The sequence below is a fragment of the Pavona decussata genome, unplaced genomic scaffold, assembly GCF_977016875.1.
Source record: "Pavona decussata unplaced genomic scaffold, jaPavDecu1.1 SCAFFOLD_302, whole genome shotgun sequence".
Classification (NCBI taxonomy): domain Eukaryota; kingdom Metazoa; phylum Cnidaria; class Anthozoa; order Scleractinia; family Agariciidae; genus Pavona; species Pavona decussata.
The window spans coordinates 1,922,501-1,934,675 of record NW_028145698.1 but is presented as its reverse complement, the minus strand read 5'-3'; the positions used below and the strand labels follow the sequence as shown (position 1 = coordinate 1,934,675).

General features: G+C 37.2%; 2 protein-coding genes across 4 annotated transcripts in view; both read right to left on the bottom strand.

The window, feature by feature from the left end:
- LOC146454441 (uncharacterized) overlaps nt 1–11,836 on the bottom strand; it is a 39,798-nt gene extending 27,962 nt beyond the window's left edge. Inside the window, exons 1-6 of one of the 3 annotated variants that reach the window (XM_085095573.1) lie at nt 11,500–11,836; nt 10,065–10,131; nt 9,667–9,737; nt 9,086–9,195; nt 8,482–8,591; nt 6,581–7,450 (exon numbers count right to left, since the gene is read on the bottom strand). In XM_085095573.1, the coding sequence (XP_084951699.1) occupies nt 8,491–8,591; nt 9,086–9,195; nt 9,667–9,722 (267 nt within the window). In that variant the 5' untranslated portion in view covers nt 9,723–9,737; nt 10,065–10,131; nt 11,500–11,836 and the 3' untranslated portion in view covers nt 6,581–7,450; nt 8,482–8,490. Of the gene's footprint in view, nt 1–6,580; nt 7,451–8,481; nt 8,592–9,085; nt 9,204–9,666; nt 9,738–10,064; nt 10,132–11,499 lie in introns of all 3 variants that reach the window. The other 2 variants (XM_085095572.1, XM_085095574.1) reach the window with 2 other exon arrangements.
- LOC146454426 (uncharacterized) overlaps nt 1–12,175 on the bottom strand; it is a 328,274-nt gene that overhangs the window by 81,705 nt on the left and 234,394 nt on the right. The window contains exon 14 of the mRNA XM_085095575.1: nt 1,797–1,868. Coding sequence (XP_084951701.1) covers nt 1,797–1,868 — 72 coding nt within the window. The remainder of the gene's footprint in view (nt 1–1,796; nt 1,869–12,175) is intronic.

The window sequence follows — 12,175 nt, the reverse complement described above, 5'->3', positions numbered from 1 at the left end:
TGCTATCGTGTGTTTTCGTCATCCTAACCCTGTGAAGCTCGGGCGAAGAATTCTGGTTATATTTGTGACCGTTCATAAGATCGTCCCATACTTTGTTCATCCGAGTATTACTCTTGCTCCAGAGGCCCGTTGACTTTAAAATCAAAAAGATCAAATAACTCCATTCGGTGCCCGAATATCAAATGTGTATTCTGTTGCGGCGATACAAAAAGTTTCAAATATTCACGTTCAATATAAAGAGTACTCTTGGCAAAGGGACCATGGGACGGGCAAGCAGTAGAAACTCCTGATTGTGTTTAAGAATGCAGCCAATTAAGAGTCTTTTTCTGATCTTTAAGTCCCTTTTATTAACAACTTAAACCTCATCTTTATTTTACGTTACTTCATAAACATTGAACTTTACGAGGCTACGCAAAGACGCGTAAAGTTTATGTACAGCTTTGCGCAAATTTACGGTCTCTTCAAAGTTTTGTAAATTTGCTATTTCGTCATTGTTCTGTTTTGACCGAAAGTTAACGCTTAATCTTCTAAAAATCGCTAAAATTTCCAAACACTGTTAAATACAAGCACTAAATCCAAAAACGCGCGGTTAAATAATCTGTCTCGTTTCAAAGAAGAATGGGTGACGTAGCGCAGTTCTGGGTATATCACAGTTACATCGAGTGACTGCAAAGGCTCTACCGATAAAGAAGACTTCGCAAAAAATTTCTCAGTCTGGAATTCTCCTTCGATTTGGAAGACTATCTAGTAACTGGACTACTATTTGTCTCCATTTATATTTAAGAACTTAAAATCGAAAAATAAACCCTGGAAAAGTCCATCGGTCTTAGAGAAGCTAAGAGAGTCCACAAGAGATCTTCACCTAATCTTTGCTTCGCAAATGATATGAAGAATATAATCTTAGCCAATTCTACTTTACGGGCCCTTAATCACCTTTACATAGGAATTAAACCTTAGGTTTACTTCGGCTTTACGGCACATTAAGTAGGACGTCGTAAAGGCAGCACTTTACTTTACCTTTACGACTCGTTAACAACTAACAGAGCTTTACGGCTTACGCTATTCTCGTAAAGTTGCGTAAAGTTCGGTTTACAGCTTTACGTAACCTTACGGCGCGTACTAAAGTTTAGTAAATCTGCATTTTGTTTGTATTGTACTGTATTTTTTTTTAGAATAATTGTTGCTTAATTATTTTTAGAAATGTGTGGTTACCCCCAATTTTCGTTTTTGATTTCAACAGTTCTTGCTAAGATCCGCTTTCCCAGCAAGAAAAACAAATAGATAATGTTACTTAGACACGATAAATCCTTCAGTATACAATGACCAGAAATGATAACTAGACAAACTAACTACAGCACGATAATGGACGGAAATGTGTAATCCTTTAGCCCGTGATTAAAAAATCACGAAAACTTATTTGTACCTCTTTTGATTCAGTGTAAAAAGGTAATGAGCTTTATGTACACGTCGAAACTCAATCGCAAATAAGAATGATTAAGAATGTATGACACGAGGTCATTACAAAAACTAGTAAAACCACTATTTAATACGAGGAATTTTTCTATAGTTGTCAGTTGTGAGTTAAAGTTCCTTCAAATGCCAGTTGTCAGTAAAATTGAAGAATACTTTCCAGTTTTCAGTAAACCATTGCTTCATCGAACCATGGATGCCCCGTTGAAATTGTAGAGAGCAAGCGAAACGTAAGAGTTCTCCTGGGGCAACAATAACGTTACGAGTTTTGTTTAAACAAAAAAAAAACAAACAAACAAACAAACAAGTACAGGAGTTTTACTTACAGCCCACGCAGCTGGGTATTGTTATCAAAAACTCCTTTGGGCAGTTCCTTTAGCTGGTTGTTATTCAAGAACCTACCAACAAATAACCATACCCTGATGGTGACTATCGTGTGACATATATTTGATATTTAGTTTAATGTGTAAGATACTATTGCTTATCGAGGGTTATCTTGGAAAAACAATGACCATCTTTTTGAAAGAATATGTTAGGTCCTTTTCTTGAAGATTTAAACTGAGGTTGCAAGATATTTCTAACTAAGATCCGCGGATAATGCGAATATTTATTCTTGATTGTGATCCTTATGTAGTTTCGGTAGCGTGGCTATTCCGCACCTGAACTAACAGAGAATATTTCAATTGCTTCGGTAAGCCGATAATATTCCATTTCATTTTTCGTTCTAAAGCATACTCCCAGCAAGTTGTCAACCTAATGGGGCGAAAGCTCTTGCCGACCCTGCTTAATCAGTCATGTCTTTGGTTTAATGTAACTGAAGCAGAGACACACGCATCCAAAAAAGAAACATAAAGAGAAAATAAGAAACGGAGATATAAGTAATATAAGGTAACTACCAAAATGAACAAGAAGACTATTTAATACTGGAGGTTTTCCAATAGCTGTTTTAAGTAGAAAGTTAAGGCTGTCTCAATTTTAGTTGTCAAAAAATTCCAAGCAACCTTTTCAGTTTTCGGTTACAAACATAGCACTTATCCTCAAGCAGGTTTCCTTGTTTTGAGACGTCTTATGCTAAATGCAGTAAGAACAAGCGGTAAAATTTAGGAAGAAAAACTGGTTTAATATACGATCTGAGTTCTCTATCAAAATACTCGCGCGCCAATTGGTTAAAATCGATAACGTGTTTTTCATTACGTCACTACATCACATTCAGAAAGTGCAGTGTTGGCGATAACTCATGGAAATCATGCGCTATAGCAAATGGCTTGGAGGTTTGCACAGGTTGGAGATGAGGAGATCCCTCAAATCATCAGTGACTCGATTCCAAGGAACACCAAGAGACAAACAACCCAGAGTGTTTCCGTTTGTAAAAATAAAAGTGAAACAAAACGACTGAAATTGTGTCTGTGCTTTTCTGTAAAACTTATTTGTCGTTTGCGAAAAACAGGTGATTTCGCCATTCGGGCTTTCTGATGTGTTTTCGCTAGCGACTCGCCTATTTCGTTACTAAGGGTGAATTGGTTTAATATAAACCTGCATTTAATCTGCCGAAGAGGTGGAGAAAACCAACGAGGAAATGTTTTTGTTTTTAAGAAAGACGCAAGTGAAGTTGAATATGTTGAAATTGCCTAGCAAGAAAAAACAAAATATCATCCTGGCTGGCTTAGCAGGGCTGTCAGCTCTGCCGCATAATCCGGGAGTATCCAGATTTTGAACCGTATCTCTCGGTCTCCAGATGTAGGACTGTAATGTCCAGATTTTTAGCCGTTTCCTCTGGTCTCGAGATTAATGTCTATTTGTGGTAGACTCGGTTATCTGACACATAAATCTGAAATGTGTAGCGTTGTTTCTGGTAGTGTTGAATGTACACCCCCCCCCCCCCCCCCCCCCCCACAAACACACAACACACACCCACACTGAACTCGTGAATTTGGCCTTGCTGGGACGCCTCTGTCAGGCGCTTTGTAATTGCTGGCCAGGGAAGTCATATTCTCCATATTTGAAGACGTGAGGTTGACAGCCCTAGCTTAGTGACAAGGCCGACGAAGCGGACCCTAAAATAGTTTCTACTGGTGAAGCCAACTGTCCAGTTCAGTTCCTAAAAATGTTAATTTAGGTTCTTAATCCAGGTGAAGAGGCACTGTTTAAGAGGCCGAAAAGGAAATTATTTGCTGGCGATGAAATTTCGGCCTAAGAAGGCCTCGTGCAGTATTGAAAATCTCTCGTTCATTTTACAGCCAGCGCGTGCGGGTATTTGTAAACAAAACACTCACAACAGTCTCTAACCCATTCATACTAATTAATACTACCTGTATTTTCAAATTTATGGCATCCAAAATTCATATCCGTTTAAACAATTTAGTCATATATTTTATGGCTCATCAACTGCCCTTGGCTTTCTTTTAAATTTCTTACACAAGTCACTAGTGACCATAAGCGCCAAAAATCAGGCCTACGAAAGGTATTGATATTGCATAACGCGACAATACGCAGACCGCTTTCTTGGTCACTCTATGTTTGTGTCTTCCTCGTACCGATAACCTATGACTTGTCACCTGCTACCTTGTCGACGGCAAGCTGTGACCCGTAACCGATTTTTGCTACTTACATTTGACGGTTATGCTATTCGGCGCAAACCAAAACCTTGCATGTTTCAGCAAGTCTTCTCTTAGCATGGTAATTTCCTCTGATATCATGGCATACTGCCATATTTTAATTTGTTTGCTTATATCTCTCGATCAATACCCTTAAAGGTATATTACTCAATATGCTCGCGAAGAAAACAAATCGAACGATGAATTAATTCCAGTTCAAACTTTGGCATTCATAAGCTGATCATGTAATGAATTCTTGAAGAAAGTGTGAATAGTTGACAATTCAACACTCTCCTCCTGCCAAATATAACCGAAGAGAATTTATGAAAATTTTGGCTAATAACAACTGCGAATTTTACAAAGAATTTACGGCTGGATGCCTGGAAAGAGTTGCATCAAATGGGTATATTTTTTTTAACGTCTAGACAGTTCAAAAGTTCAATTTCTCAAAATCTACTTTATGTATCACGTTCCAATTTTCAGGGAATTCTAAGATTGCAGTGTCATTGCAGTGGGGGGTAAAACTTTTGTTTGAAGGATTTTTGGGGGGGTAAAATTTTCATACACTCGATTTTTTTTTTACACCGGATCTGCCAAATGAATGATGTTCCACGGTCATCATCGACAACGGTCGTGTCATGAAGGGTACTCCTAACCAGGGGGTCACGCAGATTGCTATCGCGACGATAGGCAGATAAAATGTGCAAAGTTTGAAAAATCGCTGTGGTGTCCGGGTCATTTCGTAATAAATGGTGGTTGCGTGTAAGGATGCTTTTGACCAGTGTGTTGGTAGGATGGTATGTCAACTCCAGAGGGATGGTAGGTTGGTCAACGACTACATCCACAGGCTCAGAAATAATTGCTTCACGGGGTGTGACTGCCACGTGATTTCGAGCTTGTTGAATAATTTGTTGTGGATAGCCACGATTAATAAAAAAAAAAAAAAAACAGTCGTTTCCTTACTCTTACTATCAAAATCCCTCTCATCACTGCAGATGCGTACAGTCAATTTCTCCACTTACGACACAACTTAGCAAGTGCTCTTGCCATTTAAAAAAAAAATTGGGGTAAACATGCATTTTTCAGAGATAACAAAGCATCAATTTGAAAAAAACAAACGCCATACATTAACGAAATAGCAACTTTACTATTCCGTAAAGCTACCGTAATGCTGTGCTCTAAGTAACTTTACGTGACTTTCCAAAAATGTAAAGTTCAACTTTACGCAAGTTTACGGTGACCCGTAGGGCTTGATAATAGCACACTCCTTTACGGAACATTTACGTATTCTGTAAAGCTGAAGTAAAGATAAGATTTACATAGACTTACGCTTATTTACGTATCGTAAATCTGCCCTTTGCGAGGCTTTACATTGAGCCGTTTGCCTCGGTAAAGGTTACATTTTACGGAAGTTTACTGTTCCGTAAAGCAGCTGTAAGGACGTGATTTACGTTCCTTTATGCGTAATTAACAGACTGGTAAAGGTGGCCTTTTTGTAGCTTTACGTAACACCGTAAATACATTTTAAGGCTGAGACTTGACCAGTGTTTACTGTTCCAGAGAAGTTTATTTTCTTTTACGGACTTTCACAGCAGTATCAGCTAGGGCATTTTAGTTGAAACGGCATGGCATGACTGTTGTCAGTGGTTTAACTTCAAGAAGTTGCACACCTCTGACAAGGGTGCAAGGAAAGGGCAAGTTGATCCTACTCCCAGACCATCAGTAAAAGGACACAAGTTTCATTTTTGTAAGTTTTATATGAATTACTTAACAAAAGTGCGCTTTCAAATACAATCAAAGCTGACAATAATTATTAATAAAAATCAGTCGAAGTACAAAAACCGATATAAAGTGATACTGTACTAAGATATTCAAGTGAAATTTAACAACTCACGGAAGTAGAGGCTTCAACACACTTCTTAATCCAAAAAAAAAATAAAATTCGTGGTGTTAAGGAAACTTGACCCCTTTTGAGAATGACATTATTTACAAGTAACGGTTAAATCTGACTTCTACATTCTATGAAAAATCCCACTAATTTTGATCTTTTACTTCTTACTTGGGAACTCTTTGAACTGTTACATAATCAAGAAAAGTCGTATCTATTCAATAGTATTTGTTCTCAAGCTATTCGCGAGGTGTTAGAGACACTTTACTCCTTTTGAGAATGGTCCATTATTTACAAGTAAGGGTTAAAACTGACTTCTACATTCTATGAAAAATCCCACTAATTTTGATATTTTACTTTTTACTTGCGAACTCTTTGAACTGTAACATAATCAAGAAAAGTCCTATCTATTCAATAGTATTAGTACTCAAGCACTTAAAACTTATTTGACAAAATTCATAACTTTAATTTAAGAAGTTGAAATCTCACCTATTTGCATATTTCAAAATTAAAATAAAGCGTCTTTTAAAAGGGAAAAGAGGAGTCTTTTCCATAATCATTTGGCCCATGTTATTGGAAAGAGTAGTAAATTTATTACAAATTATAATGCTTCAATAACCCTAATAACCAGGTTATACACAGCAAAATACTGAGCATATTCACATAAAATGTTGAAACTAGCTGAATATTCAGTTTTCAGTCAAATGAAATAATTTCTCCCTTTAAACAACTTGGGCCAAGCTTCTTCATTTGAAAAAAGCAACCAAAACTTATTAACCCTTCCACTTCCAGAAGTGATCAACATGAAATTTCTCCTTACATTATGAATGTATTATCAACCAGAAAGGTGATGAATATAATGCAAATCATCAGCTTAGTGATATTGTTTGATGTAACACCAAAGTCTGTTAACTTGAAAAAATATATATGGCAGTCAGTGAGGAGAATTAATATTCAGATCATAGAAGTGAAAGGGTTAAGATCATGGAGGAATATGGATATAAAAACCCTATTGCTGCCTTGTACTGCAGGGAGTACTAAAATGGAGGGGATCTAAAACGCAATCCCCTCCCAGTGTCAGTGAGCGACTTGAAGAAACCACACTAGTGGAAGAGGCAGAAGAAGGAGAAACACGGGCTACACACGTTCCTACTGGTGTTGTTCTTCGAACCGCCCACTCAACAAAATTGACTGGAACATCCCGACTGGACATCTCCTCATGAAGCTCCTGAGGAACTAGGGATTGTCGTACCCTTTGTGATAAGCTTTTCTCATACACTGTATCCAGTGCCTTTTTTGCCTTGGTGAGGCGTGTTCTTTCCCAAGAGAGGTGCTTGACTTGGCAGCACACCAGTTCACGAGACTCAGAGTCAGACCCACTTTCATACGAGCTCTCATCGGAGCTGGTGTATTCTGGGGTTAAAACTTCCTGTACTTCTTCCTTTGTTGTTGCCGTCCAGTCTACACACTCTAGTGCCGTCAATTTGTGTTCAAGTTTCTGTGGAACAGTTGAAAGGTAACCTTGTTATTCTCACACTAAAAAGTTAACATTCTAAATATTTTCTTTTAAATTATCATAACGGTAACTTTTCTTGCATTGCTAAATAAATATAAAAGTGACTTCATTGATCAGATGTGCATGACAGACAAGAAAACCATACAGGTAATACATCAATCTGCACACTAGTAAAATGTCAAAGATATCTTGTCATTCATGACATAAAGCTAAAAGAAATCTCATCAGGCCTACTAATTAACCCAGCCAGCTTTTTTTGGACTGTGCACCTTTAAAATTAGGCTCAAGTATTTCTGCGCTGTTGAAATTTACCCAATGATAACTGTAACACCTCTTTCAGACAGTGAAGTTTGCCCAAAGCTGGTATTTAGCAACATCCCTACATTTTACAGACTGAGCTAACGTCAAATATAAAAATGGTGAACAATATTATATTGTCTCTTTTTTGAGCAGATATAAAGATGCCAATTTCTGATGTTAACGAACGTTGTAACACTAGCACTATTAATGATAGATCAGAGAATTAACTCTGCAGTGTATGTTGTAATGCTAAGGGAAGCCATGAATTTTCCACTGTGCATCAGCCCAAGTGAGGAAATTGGAGACCTCACAATGTAAGGGAAAACCTCTTGACCTTGTTGGGAACTGAACCCACAACCTCCAGATTTTATTATCATTGCTCTGCTGATCAGCTATGAGGCCAAATGGGAGCACGTTGTGGGTAACTATGGGTTCGATTCCTGTCAGGGTCAAAGATAATTTTCCTTGCCTTGTTTGGTCGACTACCATTTCCTTACTACAGCTTATACCCAGTGGGAAATTCATGGATTCCCTTAGCACTAGACTGATACTCTACTGATATCATTTTTTTTCTTAAAGCTACACTCAACATAGCATTCATACCTAGACAGGCAACAGTTTTATTTTGTGTTACAAATTAATCTCTGATTACAAATTACACTCTTATGCAAAAGAAATACATGATGGGTACAGGTATTTCAAAGTAAACTTACATCTCTTTTTCATCCTTGTCTCCTACAGGTTTGCTTGTGTTTCTCAGCTGTAAAGTTGATTCTTCTTGTCCTAGCATCAATGAGGGACCTGTGATAGGTCTTACAAGCCTCTGTAAAATGAACAGCAAACCACATGTTTAACCATATGAGCTACCATAAAAAATGCATGAAAAAAACAAAACCGATAATAACTATGGAAAGAAAAAGTTTAAAATGAGAGTTGCATAAAAAAAAAAAGAAACAATGCATACATAACAGATGCACTGAGAGAATATACCCTCCAACTACATTTAGCTCTTAAGTTCTGTCAGTAATATTATTAACTTTCGAACAAGGCTTCAGCTCAAATATTTTGCTGTGTTTTAAAAAATAGTAAAGGACTTATTCTTTTATGTTGACGCCTTTTGCTGCAGAAACACTTTACAGAGATCTAAGCTTTCCCACATGTGATTCATTAAGTCTCTACACATGTATAAAGAGACCTTATTGATTGGAGCAAACTCTTTCTCATTAAGCAAAATAGTCATAATAGAATAATTATTGCATTGAAACCTTCAAATCATCATTGTTTTAGAAGCACTGTACTGTAAGGAAAAAAACTTGCCTCTCAGTTGTGCAACAGACCAATTTGGGCAGTGCTCTTTTCCACCATAATCACTGTAAATTGTCTCTGCGATTTTGGTGAACACAGTGCGGTTTCCTTCACTTGCAGTCCTAGACATCTACAATAGAAAAGAAAGCAATCAAAATTAAACTTGACAAAGATAAACAAATTATAGATCAGATCTTAACCTTATGATGGGATGATATTGCCTTCCAAAAGCCTCAAACTTACAGCTGCCCTCAGCATACAGTCCCCGCACAATTTGTAGGACGTTCTTGATTTGTTAGAGCAGAAGAAGGCAGGGTAGAGTTTGTGGGCTATGGAAACAACACAATTGCCTGATCTGGGATGAGCCACTAGAATATATATTAGAAACTAATATATTGTGATCAAAAGTCCAAACAGTGTGGCTTAAAAAAAACACAAGTCTAGCATGGACCCTAAGAAATAGCAGCTACAAGTTGTATACAATTGCAGTCTAAGTTTGTGTCGTTTTAAAAAAAAAATTATCATTTAATGTTCTAAAAATAACTTTTTTAAAAAGTTACCAAAACATCATGCAGTATTGCATAGTAACTTACCCTTCATCAAGGTCAAGTCCAGTAAAATCTCCATTTCCATTTAAGGCTTTGTACATTTTAAGGAATTCATTCTAGAGTGTAAAAAAAGGCAGAAAGTAAACCGTGTGCAAGCATTATGTCATGAAAAGTTTTGTTTGAAACAGGTATCCACAACAGCAACCAACAGCTCAAAGCCTATTGAATAATATGATGTAGCTAAATTATCCAGTTAACAAAACCTGATCAATATACATTTACTGTTAACTAAATTCAAATGTCTTATTGCTTCGACTATTAAATTATAATAAATATTGGCTACCATGTCCTAATGAGAATAGTATTTTCTTCCAATCAAATTGAAGCATACGCTGTATGCTGATATTAGATCCTTGCCTTCATTGATTTTTATAACTGTTTACCAGAAAGGAATATTTGCCAACTTAAAAGATAAAATGTTGTGTAGCACAGCACTGGTTATACATTTACCTGAGAAATCAGACAGATAATTAACTGTACAGTGTAAATCTTGGTGTGGAAAAGAAACCGCTTAATTTAATGCTGAGCACTCCCCAGGAACAAAATGTGATTCACATGGGCAAAAAACAAAAAAAAAAACATTTGATTTGGAGGGATTTGAACCCACCAAGAATTTATTCTTTACCTTGTGTGGGCCTATTTCCATACTTGGGCAATCAACTCAGTGGGAAATTAAGTGTTTAGAACTTTTTTTTTCAGGGATAAAATACAGGGTTCTTCTTCAAATTTGTTTCCAAAATGCGCTGGAACAGATCACAAGTTGTTCTTTTCAAGAATTGAGTTGATTTCATTCCTCTCGTCATTCTAGAATTATTTGGCAGCTGATTGAAGGTCTTACTGTATTTCATCATTTTTAAGAAAAGGTAGCTGTAAATAAATTTGAGTGCTAGCATTTCGAGAGTTTCCCTAAATTCCGGGTTCAAGGAAATCCAAAAGAATGGCTAATGCTTAAAACATCACGCTCAAATCTCTTTACCTTATCAATAATTTTGTAACTCTGTTGATGAAACCAAACATTTGTTTCCCCTCCCCACCAAGACAGCACCACAGTTTCTTTACGGCGGGTCTAAAACACAGGTCACAGGTTGCAGGCACAACGCTAACTCTAAACTTGGGTTAAATTAGGGTCTAGGGTTAGGGTTGTACCTGTAACCTGTTACCTGTGTATTAGACCCTTCGGTTTCTTTAGAAACTTACCCCCTAACTTAAGGCGTGTTTGATTTACCCTATTCTCGCAAGATTTTAACTCAGCCCCATACAGAAATTATGTAAGCGATTTGCGACTCAAACTCTATTCATGCTCGTTCCATGTATGAGAGGGTTAGTATGACACTGCTGCATGCATAATTAATATATGGGGCTGTGCGGAAATCTTTGACAAAATCGCTCTGAAATGAAGCTTATCATGTGTCAGGGAAAGTTTGCGGATACGTCTTCCCAAATTTACTTAGAAAGAGAAATCTAACAGATTTTCCGCTAATTCCGGAATACATGTACGGTCAATCAAACGCAACCTTTAATAGTTACCAATTCAAAGCTTACTGATGTTTATATGCATATGGAGTCGAATTCAAAACTACACTTCGCTCACCTTCAACATAAATGAGACATCAGCGATTTAAGACATGCGTTTCAGTCAAAATTTAAGTTTACTTTTAGCTTCAGTACTGGTTTTCATACTATAGCAATTGTACATACAGCCACAAGCTTAATAACAGGTGAGAACATTTTTTGCATTTTGAAGCTTATAAGCGGCAAAATCTATCTTCGATCGATCCTGATTACCTTAAGACGAATAAAAATAAAGCAAGATCTTACCCTGCATTTGCTTAGAACCTTTGCGGAATGGCTGGTGTTCCTTTTTCTTTTTCTAGATGCATCAGCGTTGTTCACCTTTTCACAAAGCTCATCTACTTTGTTGACCAGTTGTTCCAGTCTTCTGTTTACTTCATCTTCCTTGTCTGCTCTCTCGGCAACCTGGGCGCGTAAAACCCTAGTTTCTTTTATGGTATCTTGCAACAGCAACACATAACTATACGAGAGCGAGACTTCTTAGCCGCGATTGATGGCAGACATGGTTTTCTACTGTAAAACAGCAACAACAGTGGCTAGTGTAGCGAAATCTCAAAACTCCCGCCACTTGCGAATGTGCCCGAGGTAGTCAATCGATAAAAATTGATATCGGAAAATCATTCGATAAATCGATATCTATCGATAAATTGAACTTAAACGATATCGATTTTATCGGTCAATCGATAAAATTTGATACTCACACGCCGACGAAGTGTTAATGTTATCGACTTTATCGGATTCATCGATCGTTATTGAATCGATAAAAATTATCCTGTTTCCATTGAAGCTCGTTGAGGGAGCGTTTGATTGTGACTCAAAGGCGGCAAATTATCGATTGACTACCCCGGGGAATGTGACAAACTTTCTGACAAGGGAAGCTTTCATAACAACACCATGTGATCATCCTTCTTTTGTGTATCTC